The following is a 26,546-nucleotide window of genomic DNA, read 5'->3' as shown; positions in this document are numbered from 1 at the left end:
TAAAAATAAAACAGAACAATTGTAATAATATACTATAATAAAATTATGTGAATGAAGTCTCTCTCAAAAAATATCTCACTGCATTGTACCTTGTGATATGAGATGATACAATGATACAATACCCCTGTGATGAGGCGAAGTGTTGTGAATTATCGATATAGGTATTGTGGTACCATTATGCTACTATGAAAGGTTACCTGAAAACAAGAACTGCGATACTATGATGGATAGTTGATCTGACAATTAAGACAGCTATTAAGTAACTAACAAGCAAGTTTACAGTGTGGATACACTGGTCAAAGGGACAATTTATGTGTCAGGCTGCATGAAGCAGGATAGTACCAGAGTTCATCAAACTCTCAAAATAGCATGTGATTTAAACTTATGAACTGTTTACTTCTGGAATTTACCATTTATAGTTTCAGAATGAAGTTAACATAGGTAACAGAAATTTCAGAAAGTGAAATGTGGATAAGGGACTTCTGTAAACATTAGAATAAGCGGGTCAAATTTGATTAGCTTAGAGAGAACTGATGTTTTTGTGACTGTAAGTGTTCCTATCTAAGTACATGGCTTACCATTTTATTTTTTGGGGGGGTCTTCTTTTGTCTTTCAGAATCATTTTGCAGTTTTCTTTACATGGAGTGTGCACATCTTGCGTTTATGTCTGGGTATTTACCTTTTCTGTTATTATGCAAATATGAAATATTTCTTTCATCATGTCTCTAATTGTTATTTGTATGTATTTTTTTTTTTTTCCTGGTGGGACTGGGGTTTGAACTCAGGGCTTTGTCTTTGCAAAGCAGGCGCTCTATTGCTTGAGTCACACCTCTAGTTCATTTCAGTCTGGTTATTTTTGAGATGGTCTTGAGAACTATTTGTCTGGGCTGGTCTGGAACCTTGATCCTTCTGATATCAGCCTCCCAAGTAGCTAAGACTACAGGTATAAGCCACCAGTGTCCGGCTTATGTGTATGTTCTATGCTGATAAATTTACTTACGTAGCAAATTACTTTCCATTAGATTCTGGAGGACCTAGCTTGGAAATCTAAATAGGAGGGCCAATTCCCTCAGAAACTTTTATGGCCACTGAAATCCCATCATTAGATACTCCCAGGCTAGCCTGGGATGCGTCCTTTTTTTTTGGTGGGAATGAACTTAAGGCTGCGTGCTTGCAAAGCAGGTGCTTTACTGCTTGAGCCACACCTCCAGTCCACAAATTACTTTCCTTAAGGTAAAGAAAACTTCTTCACAAATCCAGTGCAACAAATTCTTATTGGTTCTAAAATGTTAAGGAGGTTTTTTAAAACTTACCTAAAAAGGTCAAAAATAGTCAGGTAAGTATAGGCAGTTAAAGCTGCAAAACAACAAAAGGTTGATTAAAATTATACTTAACCCATTCTTAAGAAAATGTAGTAAAATATGCAAATTGTTCATATTGGACTGGAGTAACTGACCAACCTCATATATTGGGAACTATGTAGTAAATTTGGTCAATATATGTAGCAAAAGTTAGTACAAAGCTAACCTTGATTTTGTTAGTACAAAAAAACCTAAATTCTGCATCAGAAAAAAAGAAGTGGCAAATGGCCCAAAGCCCTATGACCATTTTTCTGCTTGTTTCTGCCACCTCAGTAGCATTTTCAATGCATACTTTGAATAGCAAGAATGATGTATAAAAATATCAGCAGTTATGACACAAGAAAAAAAATTACTGAATTTTCTTTTTTAAGGACTAGCCAACAAACCTCAAAAATTTTACTTATGAACTGTATAAATCAGTTTTAATCTAGTGCACTAAAAAAATTCAGTTGCACAAATGGATTAAAAGGTGTTTTTTATTTTTTTTGTGCTACTGGGGTTTGAAATCAGGGCCTCCCACTTGCTAGGCAGGCACTGTACCAATTGAGTGACTCCATTTGCCTTTTTTTTGTGCTGGATATTTTTGAAACAGGGTCTTGCACACTATTTGTCTGGTCTGGCTTTGAACTGAGATCCTCCTGATCTCTATATCCTGCATAGCTTAGATTACAGGCATGAGCCTGACTTGAGAGGTGTTTTTTTTTGTTGTTGTTGTTGTTTTTTTAATAACAGCACATTTAAAATTTTAATGTCAAACAAATCAACCCTACTTTATGGTTTTAATATATTCTCTCAATAAAAGGAAAGTAGAAAAATACATTCTCTCATTTAAGTCATTTGAGCCATACATATTTCAAAAGAATATGTTCTATGTAAAGGAAAAATATACCTTTATTTAAGGTAAAAAACAAAAGTACAACTCCATAAAAATAAAAGTGGTGACATACCTATACTATTAGTAGAACTGCACCACATAAGCAGGAAGCCAGTGCATATCAAGTTTATTGCAACAAACAGCAGTATCTTCCAGGACTGTGAAAAGGAAAATCATTATTATTTGTACAGTGCTAATAAATTTCACGGGATCTGTTCGAGTTGCTACGATTTATCCTCTGACATTGAGAACAATAAGCACAAGTTCCTTCAAAAAGTCTGTGTCACATTTTCTAAGTTTACCAAATTATCATTAACCAGTTTAATACAAATCCATAAGGGGAAGGGGAAATTTTTTTTTGTTTTTTTTTGCAATTCTGGGGCTTGAACTCAGGGCCTACACCTTGAGCCACTCCACCAGTCCTTTTTCGTGACAGGTTTTTTTGAGCTAGGGTCTTGAGAACTATTTGCCCAGGTTGGCTTTGAAGCACCATCCTCCTGATTTCTGCCTCCTCAGTAGCTAGGATTATAGGCAAGCCACCAGCGCCTGACTCAGAAAGGAAAATTTTTAAACAGAAGATACATTCTGATAGAAACTCATAAACACCTGAGAAAAAAATGCCTCTATGTACATACATACCCCCCCACACATACTTTGTGTCTATAAATCTGCATATATAGATGATGTTAAAGCAAATGAGGCAACATGTAAGCAATTGGTAAATTTGACTAAAGGATATAATTATGTTCCTTATACTAATCTTGTAACTTTTCTATAACTTTGTAATTATATCAGAATAAAAAGGTTTTCACATTTGTCATATTCTGTTCCCTACAAAGCAGGGACTGGGATTCCTGCTTAGCAAGTGTGAGGACCTGAGTTCAAACTTTAGTACATTAAAAACAAAAAAAAAAAAAAAAGAGAGAGAGAGAATTTCATGTTGAACACAGAGGAAATTTAAGCAAGAGCAGGTTTATTAATGTAAAACAAAGTAAAAAAAGTTGGGGGGGAAGTACACCCTTTAGATGGGAGGAAGAGCAGGGTACTAGAGTTTCATCTCAGGGCCTCACACGTACTAGACAGGTGCTCTACCACTTGAGCCATTCTGCCAGCTCTTTTTTATGTTGGGTACTTTTGTTTTAGTTCTCACTTTTTTTTTGACCAGACAGGCCAGCCTCTGACTATGATCCTATTTGTCTCCAGAGTAACTAGGACCACAGGTTTCCACCACCATGCCAGCAAGAAGCTTCTTGCTATTTTGGTATTTTGGTGGCACCCTAAGTATCTCCTGAGTTTTGCTTTTTTTTTTTATTGTGGGAGTACTGGGATTTTGAACTAGCTAGCTTGTTTTTGGGAAAGGGTCTTATTAACCTTTGCGCAGGTTGGCCTTGGATCATGATTCTATCTCAGCATCCCAAATAGCTAGAATTACAGGAACACACCAGCATACCTAGCTCCAAGACTTCAACCTTTTATTGGGTTCTGCAGACGTGCAAGCAGTCATTCTTGGGAAACTGGGTTGTGTGTCATTAACTCCTGGAGACTGGGTTCTGCATCATAAACTGCTCATGTGCATTGAGTGGGAGAGTCTTTGGCCTTGAATGGTCAGTTCAGGGTTTTCAATTTTGTGTAGTGTAGGGGCTATGAGTAAGCAAGACCCTGTTGCATGTCACAAGTTGTTTGGTTAACAATAGCAGGCCAGAATGTGATTTTTTTTTTTTAATCAGCATCCAAGCAATCATTTTCAGTTATCAGGTTTTCTAACACCTACATATCAAAGTGATATCAAATAGTGTCTTATATGCCAGGAAAAGAACTGGGATTTATCAGAAATGAGATGGAAAGTGACTTATCTTACATTTTAAAAAGACCATGCTATTGGGTGTTGTGGAGCTTGCCTATAATCCCTGCACTTGAGGCCAGCCTGGGCTACATAGTGAGACCATCTTACCCCACCTCCCAAAGAAAAAGATCCTTCTGGCTTCTTTTTGGAGAATTTAATGAAAAGGGGTAAGAATAGAATTAGGAAGACCACTATGAATGTGACTGTAATCATCCATGTAAGAAATGATGGTGGCTTTGAAAGTGATAAAAAGTTGTTAGAAGGGTCAGATTCTGAGGATTTGCTTATAAAATGTGAGGAATGAGGGACAGAAAGGAGATGAAAATGACTCTGGGTTTCCTGGCTGTGAGCATTTCAGTTAGTGGGGAAGATCAAAGTTCAGATTTGACTATATTGTTTGAAACATCTATGAGACATCCAGGTAGAAATACTGAGAAGGCCATTACATACAGGAATCAGGGGTGAGAAAAATGTTATCATCAGCATGAAGATGACAGTGAATGACACGGAACTAGATGGCATTTCTAGGCATACATGGATATAAAAAGAAAAGGCTAGATCTTGCACAATGGGTGAGCTTGTTCTACAAACCTAACTGGGGGTGAAAAGAGATGCTGGAAAAGACAACAGACAAAAGACAAAACATGCACAAAGGTTGGGCGCTCAGATGGAGACACACCAGCCCCTTCCACCTCCAGTGAGTTTATTATATACCATAGCAACATGGCGTGGAGAGACGATCTCAGGGAAGGGGGCATGACACCGTGATCCTCGGGAACGGGAGAAACCTGTGACCGCATCTCTCTGAATGTAAACATCTTAGGAAAAACAGTGGTACTGCATCTTGCCCACTTCTGCAGTTGAGGCTGTGCCAATTCAAGTATGAAATTTATTGGATGTAACTATGCTTGCTCCCTTCTGCAGTTTGGGGCTGTGCCAACTCAAACACGCAGCTTATTCTATACATCTGTCGGCTCCCAACAGCTAGCGTGAACTCATGCTCTAAAACTTACGAGGTCAGAAAGAACATAGAAAAGTAGCTGAAACATAATGGATAAGTCAGTAGGAGGAAAACAAAGAACTGTTTTAGAATTCAAATGAATGAAGTATTTTAAGAAGGAAGTGACCTGTATTTGTCAAATACTAAAAAAGGTCAAGAAAGACGATGACCATGGAGTTTGGTAACATAGAGGTTACTGGTTACCTTGTAAAAGCTGTGAAATAGTATAGACTACAGCCAGACTGATAGGTATTTAATAGACAGGGAGAAGAGAAAGTGAATGTAGAGAGCACAGAGAATTCTTTCATTTTGCTATAAAAGGACTGAGAAATGAATTGGCCAGTGACTATGTAACATGTAGCATAGAATTTTGATATAAGAAAGAGAACGGAGGGGGTGGACTTGTTCAAAGTACACTGTACACATGTATGGAATTATCACAATGAAACCTCGTATTATACATGTTAATTGAAAAGTAAAAAATTTTTTCTTTTTTAAAAAAGGAAGAGAATGATGAAAGAACCAATGATGCAAGAAACAGAAGGACCAATTATAGGAACATAACCTCTGACTGGCAGCCACAAACTAACCTTATATAGAAGAACCTATAGCTCATTTACAGAAATAGCAGGGAAGACAGAGCTTTGGTTGATGTGCTTATGACAGGATGTAGAAGTTTTTTCTGATTACTTCTTTCCCTTAATGAAATAGAAAGCAAGATCAACAGGTTGAAGCTAGATGTGGTGCTACATACCCGTAACCCCAGCGCTGAGGAGGCTGAGGCAGGAGAATGGAGAGTTTGAAGCAAGCAAGCATGCAAACCAAGGAAGAAATAAAGCAAGAAAGAAAGAAAAGAAAGAAACAAAGAATTGGAGTAAAAACTAAGTAAACCCTTGCTTTCTTCAAAGCAAAATATTTGAACATCAAACAACCAGGATTTTACATTAAAGAAATATTTATCTGGGATTGAAAAATGAAAAGTGTGGTAGGAGTAACAGCCATGTCTTAAAAAAAAAAAATTACCTTTTTTCCAGTGTTTAAATGTTGCTGTGCAATAATTAAAACCAAGGTTAAGGAACAACTTACCCTTCGGTCAGCTGCTACAAGTCTAAATTCCTGTAATAACTTTCCAAAAAAGGATCTTTGTGGTTTTCGAAAGAGATGAATTGTCCCCTTTAAAATAAATAAACAAAAATATACAAATGAACACTTAGGTATCTAATATTCTTCTCAGTTTCTGTGATTTGATATAGTATTAACAAGTGACATTTACTGAGTGCTCCACATATGCCAAGTACTTTTTTCTATCACTTTACATGGATTTACCAATCTAATATTCAAATAATCTTATGAGGCAGAAATAATTTTTAGTAAGTTGTCCAAGGTCAGAAAGCTGTAACAGCTGAGCAGGAATTCAAACTCCAGATTACACTCAATTTTTAACCAGATAAGGCAAAAACAAACAAACAAAAAACCAAACTTACAATTCACCTGATCACTGAGAAACTAAAGGTGTGGCAGCTCCAGGGGTAAAAGCCCTGAGGACCGGATTCAGGCATCTTGCCACCCTTGCCTCTGGCACAGTCTGGGCCTCCCAAAGAAAAGGCCTAGCACTACAGTCAGCAACGGGACAGGACACAAGCTGGTACGTACAGGGGTTTTGCCACCAAGTTCAGGAAACCACGTGCCAAACCTTTAGATTTCAAATGCACACGTTTTTATGATAAAGACACTACCTAGGAGCTACTCAGTAAGTGGTATTTTGATAAAGGTAATGCATCCTTATTATACTCCGTATTGTTACTTAAAAAAAAAGTAAAACTATACTTTTTTTTCTTCAACTGTGACTCCAGACAGAATACAGAGGAGTTTTGCAGCACCTCTCTGAGTGTTATGGAGCTTTCCTTCTCCCATCTGTGTCAGCCTTTCAAGGCACTGCATCAACCTTAGCTGGCACAGAAAAGGGCATGAAACTAGTCTTTAAATAAGCAGGGATGTATAATTTGACAACATTGGAGCAGGGATGTGGTACAGATAATGAAGAGAAACCTAACTTGTCTATGAGAAAGCCTGGAAAGGGCATTTGAAGTGTGTGCTATAATTAGTTGAATTATAGCAACAACAGAAATACTGACAAAAGACCTGTGATTACTAATTGCTTCAGCTGTCATTAAAAAATACTTTATATCCTGAAAACATGGTATGGTCCTATTAATTTTTTCTGGCATGGGTTTCAAAAGCAAGTAATTCTTTCTAGGAGGAGGAAATCTTTCATAATTGTCAAAGGATTGTACATAATAGTTTTATTGCTAAGTGCTTAAATTTTGAATTTTATCAAAATATTCCCTTTTATGGTAAAAGCTACAATCACTATAACAACCACACTACATTTCTCCATAACAGAAGTTGACCAATTTGACTCAAACACTGCAGCCTCAGAAAGCATTAGAACTGGGGTATTAAAAGACTATAAATGTGAAAAGCTTGCAAATTCAATTCAAGCAGATGCATGACTTTCTTACATTACAAGAACATTTCAGTATTTATAAGAAGATATGTTCCATGTCTTCAGAGATTAGACATGTCATTAGTTGCATTATCTTTAGACTCAGGAAAGAAAAAAAAATACCAAAGACTAGAAATCTGGTATAAGAAAAATAGTAACAAAATGCTAATAACTGTTGATATTAAATAATGGGTACTTTTGTATGTGTTTGAAATTTTTCATAATAAAAAAGGAATAAAAGGGCTGAGCACAATGACTCACACTTGCAATCCCAGCTATGTGGCAGATAGAGAGCAAGAGGACTGAGGTTTGAGGCCAGCCTGGGCAAAAAGTTAGTGAAGCCCCATCTCAACACATAAACTGGGCATGGTGGCTTATATCTATAATCCCACCTACATGGGAAGCTGTAGGTAGAGAATCATGATCCAGGCCAACCAGGGCAAAAATGTGAGACTCTACTTGAAAGATAACTAAAACAAAACAGACTGGAGGTGTGGCTGAAGTGGCAGAGCCTGTCTAGCAAGTCTTGGAGTTCAAATCTCAAAACTGCCAAAAACAACAATAACAAAAACCATAAAAGGAACAATAAAGTAAAAAAAATTATTAAAAGTAAAAATAAGTATCAGAAAAGTACTACTAATGTTAATATCCAACAAAGAACAGTGGTGTTTGTGTAATCCTATGGCCCTGATCCAGTTTAAAAAGAACAAAATGCTATAACTGGGATGACAGGCGTAAGCCAACATGCCTGATTTATTTGGTGAGATGGGATCTAACTAACTTTTTGCCCAGGCTGATCTTGAACCACAATCCTCCTGATCTCTGCCTTCCCCAGGAGTGGGATCATAGAAAGGAGCCACTACACCCAGCACAGAGGGCCACTTTCTGATACTGAAAATAAAAAAATCCTAACATCACTCTTTCCAAAATTATATTGGCCCTCCAGCACCATCAGGATAAACTCCAAGTTTACATCCTAAAATTCCAACCTTTAAAAATTTAGACTGTTCTTTCTAGTTTTCTCTAACTCAGAAATCCTCAACTCTAGCTAAACTGGCCTATTCCTTAGCTCATAATCACACCACTCTAGAGACAAAGGCCAGGCTTATCTAACCCAAATTTTACCAGACCTGACACAGTTGACTGTTTCCTCATCTAAAGAATAAAGCACGAAGTACACAGTTTCATGTTCTATCTCTTCCATGAAGTCTTCCTAGATCACTCCAAACTACAGTGCTTTCTGTTACTTTGTAGCTAGCTGTAGTCTAGTCTTCATCCTCCTCTTGCAGTGTTTTTTTTTTTTTTGTAACTTCACTAATGACAATGGTCATACTTTCCATACATTTTCTAAGAAAGTACATTTGGTACATAGCATGTTCTTCATAAATAGTATGTGACCCATAAAACCATTTTCCCAATAACCTTTAAGATAAATCTTAGATGCTGGCTCAGTGGAAGAATACTTATTTAGCAAGTGCAAGGGCCTAAATTCAATCCCTAGCACACACACATTCACAAGTGTATATACATATATCTAAATGCTATTTCCCTGTATTACTAATGTTTCAAGCATAAAAATTTAGTGCCATCACTAATTCAGTGTTTTATAAAACAGGTGTTTATTGAAAACTTCCTCTGAGCCAGTCATCAGTCAAGCTCTGAGAATATCAGAGTAAAACACATAGGCACTGCTATTAATAAGCTTACAGTCTACAAAGACAGAAAGTACATAGTTTTAACATAGTCTGGTAAGGACTACAAATGTAACTGATAAAAAGCACACAGTATCCAGACTTAAATGTGTCAGGCTGTAAGTAATGAAGGTGTATAATCTGGAAAACTTAATTTTAACCTTATTCCTTCTCTTTGAAAATCCTTCATGAGTGTTTTTGTTTGTTTGTTTGTCCTGTTTTTGTTTTTTGTTTTTCAGTACTGGGGTTTGAATTCTGGTTCTACACCTTGAGCCACTTCACTAGCCCTGTTTTTGTGATGGATTTTTTGAGATACGATCTTGTGAACTATTTGCCGGGGCTGGCTTTGAACCACTATCCTCCTGATCTCTGCCTCCTGAGTAGCTAGGATTATAGATGTGAGTCACGGACACCAGCTCTTCATGAGTGTATTAGGCCAAGTTTTTATGGTATGTGTGTCTTCTGTTAAGCTTTCTTTATGTAACAAAATTTTGCTTACCCATGTAAAAAAACCCCACAAGGTATTATGGGAACAAAAAGGAGAAACACCCATCAGGACATGGCAAAAAAGGCTGATGCAAAAGAATTAAGGATAAGGAAAAGGGCAGGTAGCTCAGGTTTGGGAAGCTGAGATCAGGAGGATCATGTTTCGAGGCTGGCTAGGCAAACAGTTCACAAAACCCTATCTTCAAAATAAACAGAGCAAAATGGGCTGGAGGCAGTACTCAAGCAGTAGAGCACCAAGCTTGAAGGCCTGAGTTCAAACCCCAGTCCCGCAAAAAAAAAAAAAAAAAAAAAAAAGGGACTGTAAGGGTTATACTGATAAGAAAGGGAGTGGGGAAATGGAGAACAATCCAGATGGATGGAATAGCATATACACATCAGGTACAAAGGTCCAAGTCATACAGCAAGATTTGCAAGTTGCTAGTTGTCAATAGAATATGGGTGTTGTATGTGTCTGTGTGTGAAAACCAAGCAGAAAAGAAAACAAGACTGCAATGGATACATGTCATGTTAAATAGGAGTTTGTCTGGCACCCTGGGGGCAGGGATGAGAAGCTTCAAGGGAGTGACATGCTCAAATTTTAGAAACACAACTCTGGCTGTACAATTGGTAAATGTCTGAAGAAGAGCACAACTGGAGGTTAATCTGGCCATTATCCTCCCCAAGTAAACTTTTATTCATTTTCTGAGTGCAAAGAAGGATTACAGAAAATTTACAAAAGATAGTGTTGTTTATAAATTTTTCGGCCAGATCCACTTAAGGAAGAAATGTTTACAGTGACAACAGCTAGGACACAGAAATGTGTCTTCCTCATATATAGGCTATCGAGAAGTGCTCAATGAATTTTTTTCCTGATAAAAATAAGGCACACATCACTTTGACACTGAAATCACAACCACCTGCTCATCTTTAGCTAACAATTATTATTTTTTGCTTGTTTCGTTTTGGAGACAGGGTCTCAACTATGTAGTCGGCTGATTTCAAACACTCAAGCCCCCTGCCTCCGCCTCCCGAGGGCTGGGATTTACAGGCACGCCTCACCACGCCTAGCTCTTACCTTCAGATAAAACCGAGGAGAAAATACTTGATTTCTAGACACAAAGCACCTAATTCCTCTAATAAATTTTACAGAAAACCCTACACCCCGACAATCATAATGTATACTGGTACCTTTTACTAGTTTCTATTAACGCGGAAATAAAGCAGAAACTCTACCAACACCTTTATTTTCTGCAATCCTAGTGCTCATGAAAATTCTCGCTCTAACCAGCTATGGCCACTCGATAAACCCAAGTTACAGAGTGAGGCGTCTGTTTAAAACCCTACTCCTTAACTTTATTTCCGCTGACATTGTCACTGATCTAGCCATTGGGATTATTATACTCGAGTAGCTGTGGGTTTGCTTACAGGTCTTTTGTGGGTAGTGTAGCTGCCAACGCTGGCAAAGTCTCTTATTTTGTCTAGAAAATCTCGGCATGGGGAAGTCATAAACTCTCCAAACTCGGCCAGGAGCGAGATGTGCATCCCCAGTGGCAAACGAATTGGGGGAGGAACCGAAAATCACCAGAGCTCTGGGGGAAGTCGTCTGGAAGACAGCCGCTTCCCCACGGAGCCCAACCGCAACTATGAGGACCCCTTCTTTGGCCGGTTGAGGCATTTCAAATCCGCTCCCCGATGTAAGAAGATACGAGGAATCACCCGCGACAGAAACCCTCTCCCCAATGGCCAACTCACCATGATAAGGAGCGGGACCGCTCCCGCCGGAAGACGCTCTGGGGGCTCGCTTTTCCCAGTACGGAAGGGGTGGAGCATCAGAAGCTGATTGGCTGCAAGGACCGCAGGGGCGGAAGTACGTGCACAAGTTTCAAGGCCCCGCCCCTCTTCCGGCGGCCCGGCTTTCCACAGAGGACAGAGTGGCGGCTAGAGCGGCTCCACCATAGGTTGGTAGCTGTTGGCGTTGACTCGAAACGCTTAAGGATATTGACAAGGAGCAAAGAGGGGTGGTTTCGGAAAATTTACCTGTGTTGCGTGATTTAAATGGATACTACATCCACTTTTACAAGTGAAGAAACAGAAACATTAAGAAATAGACCTGGATGTGAGGGCGATCTGGCTGCGACATCTGTCACCCCATTGATCGCCAGGGTTGATTCGGCTGATCTGGCCGACTAGGCGGGTGTCCCCTTCCTCCCTCACCGCTCCATGAGCGCCCCTCCCGAAGCTGCGCGCTCGGTCGAAGAGGACGACCATCCCCGATAGAGGAGGACCGTTCTTCGGTCAAGGGTATAGGAGTAGCTGCGCTTCCCTGCTAGAACCTCCAAACAAGCTCTCCAGAAATAGGCCTAGCCCGGGCGGGATGGCTCACGCCCGTCGGGATCGTGAGTTCAAGACTATCCTGGGCTATGTAGTGAGGCTGCGCCCAATACCAAACAGAACGAAAGGAAAAGCGGGGAGGGGGGGGGCGCCGCTGGTGTAGTGGCCCAAATGGTAGAGCGCCTGCCTAACAAACGTGAAGCTCTGAGTTCAAACCCCAGTTCCGCCAAAACCTAGCACTTTTCATTTTCTAGTTATAGGATATATAGTCTTACATAAGAAATTTTAGAAACTAAATGTCAAAACAAAAACCTGAAACATGCCTCAAGTCGTACATTAGTTTGAAGTAGCGGAAGGTTAACTCGGAATGCTAACAGGATACTGCGCTATACTCCCTAAAATATGATTTAAAATCTCTATAAAGCTAACCTTATTATACATGCAGTGTTAATTATAGAAAACTTGGAAAGGAAAAACAAAAAAATTCTAAAAAGATTAAATACAAAGTACAGATATTGGTCTCATGGGAATTGTATTCTACTAAGTGGAGACAGAAAAAAGCAAGGAGAAAGAAATTTTAAAAAGACGTTTTAAGTAGCATAATGTAGAAAATAGGATAATGTGCTGGGTGCTAGTCGCCCACGCCTGTAATCCCAGCTAGTGAGGAGGCAAAGATAAGCCATAAGAGGTAAATAGTTCGAGACCCTATCTCTAAAAACCCATCACAAAAAGGGCTGGTGGAGTGGCTCAAGGTATAGGTCCTGAGTTCAAACCCCAGTACTGCAAAAATAGAAAAGAAAGACAGTAGGGTAATGTTATGGAAATTAGCAGGGTGGCTGATTCACCAGGGTGGTCAGAAAAGCTTCTCTAAGGAGATGAAATTTTACTTCTGAATGGCAAATCAAACAGCTAATGCAAATATCCTCATTGAAAAATTAGATATATTTTAAGATCTGAAAGAAAGCAGTAAATGCTAGCCTGCAAAAAGATCAAAATTAAAATTTTAGAGCATGGTTTCTACTAAATGTGTATTGCTTTCACACTATCACGAAGTCGAAAAATCAAGTGAAACCATTGTTAAGTTGGGTGCCATTTTTTAAGGAAGTGTTCCATGGAATAGATGAAGGCATAAACCCAAATGAATCTCCAGTCCAGGCAAGCTCTAAGGTCTTAGTGATGGAAGTCCAATTAGACTGAAGATCAATTATTGAAAAACACAGATCCTTCTGTCCATGCTTTTATTCCTTATTCCCTGCTGCCCTACCTACCATGTGAATAACTTTCTCCATCTCTGTTCCTGATACTCCACCCTCAGCTGCCTATCATTGTAGATAACCTTTTTTACCCCTCTTGGTCTCTGACACCCAAATTTGGGCCACCATAGCATCATCTAACACTGATCTGAACTACTGTGTAGAAAAAAGGTAATCTTGCCGGAGACGTGGCTCAAAGGTAGAGTGTATGCCTTCCAAGTGTGAAGCCCTGAGTTCAAACCTCAATACTGCCAAAGGAGTGGTGAGACTATTAGACCCTGAGGCACTTACATCTTTATAAAGTTCCTCTTGCAAAGGTGGCTCTTGGCTGGCATCTGTGAAACTTGAATTTGGAGAACGATTCCCCTAACTCCCAACAGTAGCTTCACTATGCCCAACAGTCATGCTTAACACTTCAACATATCACTTGTGGCTGGAGAAATTGAGTGCATCTTATGTGACTTCTCTGGATGGAAGACTTCAAGCTGGTACTTGGTTTTGTCTGGACTCACTCAAACTTTTTTCTCTTTGTTAATTTTGCTTTGTATCCTTTTGCTGTAATTCATTGTTGTAAGCATAACTACATGATGAGGACTTTGAGGGCTCCTAGTGAATTATAAAACCCACCTTGAGGCCCAACAACCTATTTACTTTAAAACAGTAGGTAAGATATTTCATCTCTACCATCACATTGTTTCATTCATTCTATTCTTTCCTTGATTCCATTTGAACTAATTACATACTTCTTAGGAATCCATTTGTCTTTTTACAGTATGCTCTCTCAATTTATCACAGTCTTACATTAGTAACATACTTTATATACAAAGTAATAACCTTTAAAAATATAATTCCAAAGTGCCTGCTTTGCAAGCACAAAGCCCTGAGTTCAAACCCCAGTCCCACCAAAAAAATACATATCTATATATAAAATATTTATGCTATATTTCACTCCTGCCAATAACATGGTATTATGAGGTTTTTTTTTTTTTGCTTTAAATATCCAGTAATTAGAAAAATTCAGAAAAAAGTGTCTTTGATATCTTCTAACAACATTTTCAAAGTTTTTAGGTCCTTCCTGGAGATACAGGAACCCTTCCTGTTATGGGTAATTTGCCTTCAGCCTGAAGATCTTAAGGCATTTCCTGTGATGTCTGCCACAAGAAATTCTTTAAGTTCATTTGGAAAACCATTTATTTTGCCTTAAAATCTTAAAAGATGTATTGGGTTGGGGGGTGTGGCTCAAGTGGTGGAACACAGAGCAAATTTGAAGCCCTGAGTTCAAACCCCAGTAAAAAAAAAAAAAAAAAAAGAGAATGATGGAGGGGGTGAAGGTAAATTCAATTATAATATATTCTAAGAACTTTTGTAAATGTCGTAATGTACCCCCAGTATAACAATAAAGAAAATTGTTTTCTGTTTAGTGCTGATACTTTGTCATTCCATCATTTTCTGAGTTGCACCATTTCTGATCAGATTATATTATGTTATTCCAGTATCACCACATTCATGCCTGGGCTGTTTTTAACATTTTGTTGGCATTATTTTTGGCTTTTGGCAACATGATGTAACTAGATGTGGTCTGCTTGGGGTTCACTTAATTTTTTTTTTGGCAGTAATGGGTTTGAACTCAGGGCCTCACACTTGCCATGGAGGCAATGCTATCACTGGAGCCACTGCCAGCCCTTTATTGTGTTGGGTGTCTTTGAGATAAGTCTCCCAAACTATTTGGCCTCAAACTGCGATCCTCCTGATCTCAGCCTTCCACATAGTTAGGATTGATTACAGGTGAGAGCCACTGGCACCCAATTCCTATGAATTGTTTTTTACATATTTTAAAACCTGCGATGATCTGTGCATCTGTTTCTATACTTTTTCTTTGGTTATGGATTATATAACTTTTTTGCATGTTTAGTAATTACTGGGTACTGGACTTGAAGATGTATTATGAAGCCTGAATTGTTTTGTTCTAAAGAATGTTCCATTCTGGGTTTATACTATTTAAGGGTAACCTTGCTGCTATGAAGGTGTGATTTTTAAGCTCTGCTGAATTTCTTTCCATTTTGTCCTTATTCCTAAACCACAGCCCTTAGTGCTAAGATATTGTTATCACTCCTAGAGCACGGCCCTTTGGATTTCATGGTAAACACAGTGTTATACTGTGTTTATTTATTGTTTATACTGTTATACTGTGTTTATTCTTGTTACAAGAATTTAAATTTCAAACCTTCATATTTTCAAGCAGTGGCTATCTCCTGCTTGTCTTTAACCTTCCTTTCTGCTGGGTTCCATCTTACTGCACAGGTCCAACTTTGGAATCCATTAAGGATTTGAAAGGAATCTGTAGGCAAACTATGGGCTTTATTTCTGTGTGACTTTTCCAAGATTTCCTTTCCAATTCCAGCTGTTCTAGAAGCCCTAAATGACTTTTCAACCCAGCAAGACTGCCTCATTATGCTTGAATATTATTCCCAAATGAACACAAGCTGGAAATTACCATATAGGTAAAAGCTGGTTAATGTGGATCTCTTCCAGTATGGGATTTTGTAGTTTCTGCCTGTTTTTGGTTGCTCTCTAGAGGGTTCTATTCACTGCTTTACATTTTTTAAAAGAATTTATAACTTATTAAAAGAGCTACCAAATACTTTATCACACTGCAGCCTTTGAAATCTCAAAAAGGTTTAAATTAAAAATTGAAGGCAAAATAAAGTTTATCGTTTATTTACAATCCATTAGGATAAAAACCCACTTTATGCAGCTGTACCCTTCAATTCATTTCTTCTGAAGAGAAGTACAAAAGACAGGACTAAAATTGAGACAAGTATTTAAAGGAAAATCCTATGATCTAAAAGTCCAAAAGCAAAATGTAAATGGTTCATTTTACCAAAAGAATGTTTTTGTACAAAATATAAAGAATTTTACACTATAAACAGACTGCTGTATACACAAACTAGAATTCTACTATATGCTTTTCCTCCAATTTTCTTTGCGCACAAAACATTTGCAATTCAGAAAGCTAATACTAACCTCAATGGGCAGACTTTCTCAGAAAAAGCTTTTACCCCTAATAGATCTGGGAAAGATAGATTGATTCTTTCCTTTGGTTCAAAGTCCAATAATCAGTTAAGTTTTAATTTACTTTACAAAACTCTGCCATATTAACATGAAGAGCACACTAATGCTTAATGCTGAAGCATTATCTTTTAGGAAGTAACAGAATACAAACTTTGACACAAAATCTAAAAGGTTACAATCTATGTCTACCATTAATCCCCAAAACCTCAGCAACTCCTATCTTTACTGAAAAAGACCAATCCAACTCCTTACCTCCTAATAAAATATTTTCATGGCTCATCTCTGAAAGAAACACAGCTTAAAATAAAACTGGTCATAGTAACTCACAGAAAATAGTTCTCTAGCACTAGCTGAACTTTAGACTTCATCAGCAAAGACATTTTTATATATCGATGTATATTAATAGAGTAATTTTAACTCGATGTTTATAATACTAGCTTGACTTTTACATTTAACATTTGAATTCTTTCATCTGAAAACCTTCCCAATAAAATTATATCATAATAATTATAAAGGAGATATTTTTAAAGTTGAGCTAGAACCACATAATCCTTTAATATGATAAGCCAGCTATCTAAATATTGATAACATTAATCCCTAATTGAAAACAAAATGAAATTTTATGAGCTTTACTGAAATAGTTTTAATTTGAGATTTCACCAATTCTTCTCGTGCATATTTCATCACCACCTATCATTATCAGTATTTTATAACATGCTTTAAGGTTTGAGACCTTAAAAAGATACTACCAGGACCTAAAATATGCATAGCTTTAGCTTAAGTGTTTTTATCCTATTTATCTCAACTCTCATTTTTTAATCATACAGGGAGTTCTAAAGTCATGATTAGAAGAGAAATGATTTAAATTATGGCTACAAATAGCACAAGAGCCTAAGAAATCATACACCTTCTATATTTAGATAAATTTTTTATAAGAGCAAGAATAAAATTAAGGAGAATGTTTTCATTATAAAATTCTTATCTAGTAGGGCAAATATTTTGTTTTAATGTATTCTCTCAAAACATCTTTGCTAAATGAAAAGTCTTTGTTACTAAAAAATTATTCTTTCTACCCATGACATTTTACATAGCATCCTTTAAGCACCAAAGAAAAATTCTGTAAACAAACTTTTAACCAGTAAACTAGGGGCAAATATCAATTTGTGCCTTTATTATAATATTTAAAAGGCCATGAGTCTCTACTTCCTACAATGCAGTTTTATAATAAAAATCCAGGCATATTTATACAAATAAGCAGAATCACTATACATTTGCTGAAACAAAAGGCAGATCAACGGACTAGAACTTTTTAAGTTAATAAAGTAAGCACATGAAACCTATAAAATGTATAAAAATTCAGTATTTTGAGTTTCATTGAAGGGATTCATAATTATTAAGACTAAAAGATGGTAGTTCCACTGGCTTATAATTATCCTGTAAACAGTAAGAAAGAAATAAGTGATAAGTTAGAAATGTATTAGCTCCCAGTATTTCCCTTCTCTTGCACCAGAGCCACCGGCTCTCATAAATATCAGAATAATTCTAGGAGAAAATAAATTCCATCTGGAATAAGTTAACAGTCTACAACAGATTTTTTTTTTTTTGGTGGTACTTGGGTTTGAACTCAGGGCCTCATGCTTGCTAGCCCAGCACTCTGCCACTTGAGTCACTCCCCCAGCCCATTTTTGTGTTGAGTATTTTCCAAAGGGTCTTATACACTACTTGCCCTGGCTTTGAACCTCCACCCTCCTGATCTCTCTGCCTCTGTAGCTAGGATTACAGGTGTGAGCCATCAGTGCCAGCTAGAACAGATTTTTGACATTAGGAAAAAAAGTGCTGCAGATCAGATGAGAACTGATCTACATATTATATGACAGAGTAACTCAAACCTTCAAAACATCTCTATTTTACCAGATTTGCTTTGTTGCTCTTATATTGCTTTCTAAATTGTGTGGTAGCAAGGTAATAGAAAAATAAAAAGTGAAAACACAGTAATAGTTTAATTTCTGTAGATTTATGAAGAAAAAACATCTCAAAATAGCTTTTTCCTATTGTTAGGAAAAAGCTTCATTTGGCACATTGGATTTGTAAAAAGAAAACAAGAAAAAAACTTAAAAGAGTGTTTCATATTCTAATCCTAGGTAGTTAAGACAACTGTAGGAAAGAAAAATAGAAAAATTACTATTTTAAGAAAAAAACAAGACAAACAACAAAAGGCTCTCTGTGTCTTCTACCATTCGCTGTCTCTGGAATACTTTCATTTGCAACACAATATACAAACTATTATTTACATTATGATTATATTGGTAATGAAGACCAGAATCAGTTTTGTTGTGCTCTAACTTAACAGTGCCCATTGAGATAACCATGACCATCCACACAAGAAGGCCTTAAACAGCAACATTTCATTCACATTGTATTTAAGTTTGTTTTGTCATTCATTTTCAAGTTTGCTGCACAAATAATTGTAAAACTCCAGAAGTCCTGTAAACGTAGGCTGAGTTTCTGTAGCTGATAACTGTTCACTGAAGATCATGTGTTTCTTATTAAGTAAAATGTTCTGCAGGCTTACAAAGGCATTTCTTTAAACGGTGGTATCTCCAAAGTCCTTGTTCCAACGTATGTATGCTTCTAAGGTTTGAGGACTCACACTGCGTTTTATCTTTTTCAAGGATTCAGTGAAGTCAGATAATCGAATGTTTCTCATCTAGAGTTTAAAAAAAGCAAATGATACACAGTACTTAACTCAATGATGAATTAAAATAATGGTGCAGCTGCCTAGCAAGTGCAAGGCCTTGAGTTTAAACCCTAGTACCACCAAACAAACAATCTTACAATAAATACAGACATATTCTTAGAAAATCATGCCAGTCTTTTTAATGTATTTTCATATTAATGTATTTTTATATATTAGGCAAGTTTGCTGTGAAAGTTATTATACTAACATACTTTTATTACTTGTGTTTAGTTTCATAGGTATTAGACATTCTAAAGTAAAATGTTTTCTTCTTATAAAATCAGAACATGTTCATTTTTAGAAAATTTGACAAAATACAGACAAGTAGAAAAAAGAAAAACAATTCCACCACTCAGATATACAACCAGTATTTGGCTTACTTTCTTCTAATATTTTTCTATGTAGTTTCATGAAACTGCTTTGTTAAGCACAGTTAAACACATATCTTACTTACCATAAGTATACTCTAGCTAAATTCTTACTAGGTTTTTTATAAACAAAATGGGCAGGAGGTTCCAAGAAGCATCTGGGACTTTAAAGGAAATACTGCCTTTTAATTACAGAATGTAAGATGCTTATATGTGAAAATTTCTAATTTAATATTCCTTATAATAAATTTTATATTAATTGTTCTTCGTTTCTGACTTTTTATTTTACTTTATTTTGGGTACTACTGGGGGTTGAACTCAGGGCTTTGTGCCTGCTAGGCAGACAGGTGCTCTACCACTTGAACCACTCTGATAGCCCTGTTTTTTTTTGTTTGTTTTTTTGATATGACAGCCCTGTTTTGTGTTGGGTCTTGCAAACTGTTTGCCCAGGCTGGCCTCAAACCTTGATCCTCCCTATCTCTGCCTCCCAAGTAGCCATGATTATTCGTGTGAGCCACTGGAACCTGGCTCAAAGTATTTTTAAAAGGGAGAAAATGACCTATGTATTTGGCCAAAAAATAAGAAGTTAAAGAATTTAAGACAAAACTTCAACAACTGAGTATTTATATTTTTTAAACCTTTGATAAATTCTTTTAGAATTTTTTTATAAACCGGAATCTAACTATTTTATATCTTAGTTACCTACATGAGCAGATTCCAAAATCATCTATACTTGTAACTTGTAAACTAATCTGAAAATTCTTTGGCCAAAAGGAAAAACACCATATGAACCTGATTTATTTTTTATTTAGCTATAAAACACAGACTGCCTCTTTCTAAAGCTCCAATTACAGAACAATGTAGTCAATGTGGGTTTTGTCCATCAAATTTCTGAATAAAATTGATTTGTTATGAAAATGAGAGTTTTAAAAGCTTTTGATGAAATTTTAATGTAAGCTTGGTATATGTTTACATGAAATTTTTACATGACATTTTAAAGTTTAATGTATACAATAGGAAAGAACAACTGGTAGTTCAATAAAGAGTAAACAATAGCAAAGATTTTTTATCAAAACAAAATAATACAAACCGGATGCTTTAAAAATGAAGTATATTGAGCTGGGCATGGTGTTGCTTGTAACCTCCTTTATATAAAAGACAAATTGGGATTTTCCTATCTAAATTGTGTACATATTAACACACACACACACACACACACACACACACACTCTGGTACCTGACAATACTCTTAAAGTTGTACCAAACTATGAGAACATAAAATCTTAGTTTATAATTTCAGAGACCAAACTCTTTGTGCTTATCTTTTATCTCATAAATAGGAATGAAAGAATGGATTTCCTTAGCCGTTATAAAAAAATGCTAGAATTAAGTACTTAAGGATGTTAAAAATCACTTAATGGGCCCGACTCACTATGTGCCAGACTTTTAAGGGCTTTTATAAATATTAATTTATAATATTAATTTTTATAAGTATTAATTTATAAGGTCAAGTTATCTGCACCTAAACAATTAGATTAAAAATAACCTTATAAAACTGGATGAAAGTATACAGAACCAAAAATTTTAAGAATGTAACCCTAGTCTTCATAATGAATAGGATGGTAACAAAAGATACCAGTAATGTTATTTTTTATAACACGCTCAATAGTGGTAAATATAATTATATTCTGTGGGTGTAGGATTGAAACATTCAATCAAGTATATTACGTAGTAACACTATGACTGGGGTGTGGCTCAAGTGGTAGAGCACTTGCCTAGCAAGCATGAAGCCCCATGTAATTCATACCCCCTTAACGCAAAAAGAAAAAAAGGGAAAGAAAAAGTGAGCCATAGTAATATTGAAAAAGAAGTACTCTATCAGAATGAAGGGAACTCATGACATTTAAAAAACATGTATATTTTCAGGCTCCTGTCAGTAGAATGGGCTAACATCAATCCTGATAAAAGTAGTGCATATTTCTATAGCCAAAGTCTTAATCTTACTTCTTCATTAAAATGAACCAAGGTTGTTAGAGAGCTGCTGATTCTGTCTTATGACAGCTAAAATTCAAGATGTACATGGAATAACTTGCTCCCAGCAAGTAAGAATGCTTTACAAAATTCTGAAGAAGTATTGACAGGGATCATTCCAATTTAAAAGCCAATTTCATTGTCCAAGCATGACCCTTTAAACATTAAAAAAATTATAAGTGATTTGCAGATGCAAATAGCTTCTGATTTGTCTTCAAATCCTTGCCTCCTTATTTATGCACTTGTGCAAACCACTCCCCAATGTGGATTGGACCTAAAGAATCAAATACAGACAGGTGAGATGGCTCACGCCTATAATCCTAGCTAGTCAGGAGGCAGAAATCAGAAGGATCATGGTTCAAAGCAGCAGGCAAATACTTTATGACACCCTATCTCAAAAATACCCAACACAAAAAAAGGGCTGGCAGAGTGGCTGTGAGGCCCTGAGTTCAAACCCCAGTACCACCAAAAAAAAAGTGACTATTCCTTTATTTTGTGTGATCTTTCCAAGGGACAAACACAAAGGTCCAAAATAGACCTTTCCTCTTCCTAAGTCTGGAGGGCCAGAGCCCATGAGATAACCAGTTTACCTATCCTGGGCAAGTAATGTGTGGCAAAGAAATAGTTCATTTACAATGCTTAATTTAGTAGAAAACCTCTACTGGGGGTTGGGGATGTAGCTCAGTAGTAGATCCTAGGTTCAACCCTTAGCATGTTAAAAAAAAGAAAACACTAATAGGTTTATGTTGTAAAAACATTTAAAAAATAATATATTTGTAAGATTTTGGTGATAAATTATACTTGAATTATTTTAAAAACCCACAAACATTTTGAGAGCATAAACTGAATAAAAGAGTAATTAGAAAAATGTGGGATTAAAGTTATGAATTAGATAAAAGGGAATTAGAGTTTATATTTTAGTGGTATTGGGGTTTGAACTTGGGGCCTCATGCTTGGTAGGCAGGTGCTCTATCACTAGAGCAACTCCACCAGTCTGGAGTTTTTATTTTAAATGTGAATTTTTAAGGTAATGGTTGTCAAGCACCAAATGAGTATGTGGAATTTTGCATTTCTAAGTTCCATTTATGTCAAACACAGCCTAACAAACTAGATTGTTAAAATGGAAGATGGGGCTAGAGATATACTTCAATGCTGAATGCTTGCCTAGCATGCACAGAGCACTTGGTTTGATCCCAAGAAAACACACACCCACCCTCTCCTCCCTCCTCCCCACATGGATAAGGATGCCAGATAATTAATTGAATACAATGTATAAGATGCTTCATCAGATAACCTCAAGTTCATTTGGAAGCTTGAAGAAAAAAAAGATTAAGGAATGCACACTCATTCTCTATGTTAACAGCTGTAGTCCCTCAATAGTTGTTGTGCACAATAAAAAAGACCCCTGAATTCAAACCGTAGTACCACTACCACCCAAAACAAAAAAACATTTCTGACAGATAAGATTAAAAATATAATTCAAGCCTAATTTCAAAAGTTTGTTCACATAATTATAACCATCCTGGATATCCATTTTTATATTTTGTATGCACTGTTTTTCTAAAGAAATGCTTCAGTATCTCATGAAGTAATCTTCCATAGTAAGAAAATATAATAAATTACATTACAATGGTAATTGTGTTATTTTTATAGAGAGGAAAAAATAAAGATTATTGAAAATCTAACAGCGTTAAGGGTTTAACCTTTTTAAAGGTGCACATGGGTTTTTTTTCCCCCTTTTTCTTTGAGAATGGGTTTCCCTTATATAGTCAGGATGGCCTTGAACTCACAATATAGCTCATGCTGGCCTCAAACTCATGATCCTCCTGTGTACTGGAATTATAGGCATATATGCCACAATGCCTGGCTTCTTTTTGTGTTTTTTCCCCCCGCCGCAGTGCTGGGGATTGAACCCAGGTCCTCAAACATGCTACACAAGCACTCTACAACTGAGCTACACTTCCAGACCTGTATAGTCTTTCATAATGTGTAAAATCAAGTTTCCTGTGACTTTTTTGTTCATTATTTACATAATATGATTTGATAGAAAAGAATATAATGACTATATATATTTTATGGCTATTACCAAAGACATAAAAGACTAACTTCATAGGCTCTGTATTTTGAAGTGAAGCAAAGTTAATTTTTTTTTTAGTTTCTAACCAAATAAACTAGAAAAAAATCCAGACAAAATTATGGGTCTTGTAGAAGACTGAAACAATAAAGATAATTATGAAATAGTATACCTCACTGGCAGACATATTCTTCACCTGTTCTGGTTTCAGTTCTGTAAAACATGAAAGTCAGATACTTAAAAAAAAAATCTTTATAAGTTTAAATTACTTAAAAGCAAAACCACATATGATGATCTTGTAATACCTGTTTAATACAAATCACTATATTAAAAGAGACACATTAACACTGACAATACATAAAATTTACAAATGCTGTCAAAAGATTAATATTCCTTCTTAGGAGTAATGGGAGAAAGTCAATTTCTTGCATATTGCCTATGATCAATACAGTTTACAAATTTGAGAGAGAACATTATAAAATGCAGCTTATTCTCTACAAAAGGTATGTATTTTTTAACCCAAAACTGTTTTCTGCTTTAGAACAGTTAAACGTGTTCTAAAGGATATGAATAAGGACAGTGTTGTAACTCAGTGGTAGTATGCTTGCCTAGCATCAGTGAGGTCCTAGGTTTGATCCCCAATACTGCCAATAATAAATAACAATAATAATAATAAATTTTCTTTTCCCTTGATTTTCCTGCTCTACTATCAAGAAAAGTGGAACTTCTTATCTAGAACAGAGGCCCACTGGCTCATGAAGTGTTTTCATATAGCCTGTGAGCTAAGAATAGTTTTTACATTTTTAAAAGGTAGTTAAAATAAAAAAAAAGATGATGAATGATGATAATGATGACGCAAAAGAGACCAGATGAAGTCCACAAAGCCTGAAGTATTTACTAGGAAGTGTTTTACAGGAAAAGTCTGCTAGCCTCTAGTCTAGAAATTACTAAGTTTTCCACTGAAAGAGTTTTACTGCTTTCATATTGATAGTAAAAAAGATCTCTCAGTGGGGATTTCTTAAACTTTTACATTGGTACATTAAATAGTTCTAATGTTTCAAGCCCTTGTACACATACCTCGGATAGGACCCAGGGCTGCATCTTTTGCCAAAGCTGTTAAATCACTTCCTGAGTATCCATCAGTCATTCTGAAAAGTGGAAGGAAGAAACATCAAATTATTTTTATCTTTGCAGATTAAAAATTTCCACATAAACTGGGCATGGTGGCACATATCTATAATTCTAGCAATCAGGAAGCTAAGGCAGGAAGATCACAATTTGGAAGCCAGCTGAGCTATATGGTGAGACCCTGACTCAAAAAATAAACAAAAGAAACAACAACAACAAAACCCCAAACCTTGAGGCTAAATACATGGCTCAAATGATAGAGTGCCTGTCTAGCAAGCTCAAGGCCCTGAGTTCAAACACTACTATCAAAGGGAAAAAAAATAAAATAAAAAACAAGCAAAAACCCCCACAAAGATTTCTACATAAGACGGTATAAGCTGTTTTGTCTTTAGCAGTATGCTAACAGTTACAGAGCTTGATTTTAAGGGCACAGAAAGATCTATTTGATGAAAGCAAAAAAATCTAATGCTAGCCCTCATAAAGTCTTAAATTTTTAGCATTAGAGCTAAAAGTCCCCATTATAAGTGTCATCTAGAAAGATAAAATGTACAGCCATTGGTGGCCAACAACCACAATTACAACATGCTCTTGATGGAATGAGGGCCAAAAAGTTAGATTTCTCTCAATATAGGACAGAAAGGATAAAAGAAACACCTGGGCTGGGTGCTGGTGGCTCATACCTATAATCCTAGCTACTCAGAAGGCAGAAATCAGGAGGATCACAGTTCCAAGCCAGCCCCAGGACAAATAATTCAAGTGGAAAAAACCTATCTTAAAAAACACACTGCAAACAAAAGGGCTAGTAGTGTAGGCCCTGAGTTCAAGTCTCAGTACCACAAAAAAAAAAAAAAATCTGGTATATAGGATGTCAGAGTGGAGAGAGATAGAGAGTCCTGGAAAGCTAAGACATTAGCAAAAGGAACTAAGAGCTAAAGAAGAGGCAAAGTGGAAGAAGAAAATAAAATGGAGGAACAGGAAGGGGACCATTTACTCGCCATAATCTATGTTAAACAACTATATACATGAAATATTGTTAGCTGATTTATTAAAATGACAAAGGACACACATATTTTCAAGTACTTAATTAGTTCCCTTCTCATAAGTATCTGGGGACTCAGTGTTGTTCCTCACATACCTTTTAAAAACTTAAGTTACTTCATGGTATTTTTCATGAATGCCTCTCCTATATCTAGTTTCTACTGAAGTACACTGTATACAAAAAAGTCAAAGATCTATAGCTGAATGTCAGTCAGGCTCCTCTGAGCCCTCTGGATCAACTAGGCTGCACCTTGGTCTTATAGAATTCAACGTGAACAAGAATCCTGCCAAGTGAGTTTTATAAGAAATGTTATACCCTTGGATCTGACCACCCTTGGTATTGAATCCTCTGGCCTGCCTTCAGCAATAATTCTGAGTCAATCTTGTAAGAATCACCTTTACCCTAGTGTTCCCTATTAGTAATTTTTCACCTACTGATTCCCACACCCTGCTTCAAAATCTGTTTCAGTGGCTGTTATACCTAGTGCCATGAAACCTCTCCACACCCTTTTTGTTTTGAGAGAGGGTCTTGCTACATTGCCCAGACTGTCCTTGAACTCCCAATCCCAATGCCTCAGTCTTCCAAGTCACCGCCATGCCCAACTTCCTTTCAGTCTTAATTGAAAGTTTTAGGATGCAAAAGTTAATGATTCCACAAAATGCAAAATAACAAGTACATGTGAAAATATGTGTTGATATATGGGCAGACATTAGATGTTTTAAATATTTTTATTATTTTAATACTATTTACAA

At 36.5% G+C, this 26,546-nt stretch overlaps 2 protein-coding genes and 1 non-coding gene across 7 annotated transcripts in view; all 3 read right to left on the bottom strand.

Moving 5' to 3' along the window:
- Positions 1 to 11,754, bottom strand: part of Slc30a6 (solute carrier family 30 member 6) — a 52,127-nt gene extending 40,373 nt beyond the window's left edge. The window contains exons 1-4 of one of the 4 annotated variants that reach the window (XM_074049466.1): positions 11,514 to 11,754; positions 6,165 to 6,251; positions 2,309 to 2,393; positions 1,314 to 1,356 (exon numbers count right to left, since the gene is read on the bottom strand). In XM_074049466.1, coding sequence (XP_073905567.1) covers positions 1,314 to 1,356; positions 2,309 to 2,393; positions 6,165 to 6,251; positions 11,514 to 11,591 — 293 coding nt within the window. In that variant the 5' untranslated portion in view covers positions 11,592 to 11,754. Of the gene's footprint in view, positions 1 to 1,313; positions 1,357 to 2,308; positions 2,394 to 6,164; positions 6,252 to 11,513 lie in introns of those variants that run through there. The other 3 variants (XM_074049462.1, XM_074049465.1, XM_074049463.1) reach the window with 3 other exon arrangements.
- LOC141415328 (small nucleolar RNA SNORA26) lies at positions 6,918 to 7,036 on the bottom strand. The gene has a single exon (XR_012440301.1). It is a non-coding gene; the product is annotated as a small nucleolar RNA SNORA26 (small nucleolar RNA).
- Positions 11,755 to 16,047: 4,293 nt separating the features above from the next.
- The window catches only part of Spast (spastin), a 71,329-nt gene continuing 60,830 nt past the window's right edge, over positions 16,048 to 26,546 (bottom strand). For both annotated transcript variants that reach the window (XM_074049461.1, XM_074049460.1), the window contains exons 15-17: positions 24,705 to 24,775; positions 23,800 to 23,840; positions 16,048 to 19,124 (exon numbers count right to left, since the gene is read on the bottom strand). In XM_074049461.1, coding sequence (XP_073905562.1) covers positions 19,002 to 19,124; positions 23,800 to 23,840; positions 24,705 to 24,775 — 235 coding nt within the window. In that variant the 3' untranslated portion in view covers positions 16,048 to 19,001. The remainder of the gene's footprint in view (positions 19,125 to 23,799; positions 23,841 to 24,704; positions 24,776 to 26,546) is intronic.

This window comes from Castor canadensis, chromosome 12 (genome assembly GCF_047511655.1).
Source record: "Castor canadensis chromosome 12, mCasCan1.hap1v2, whole genome shotgun sequence".
Taxonomy (NCBI): domain Eukaryota; kingdom Metazoa; phylum Chordata; class Mammalia; order Rodentia; family Castoridae; genus Castor; species Castor canadensis.
The sequence above is the reverse complement of the archived record's forward strand: the minus strand, read 5'-3'. Positions and strand labels throughout refer to the sequence as shown.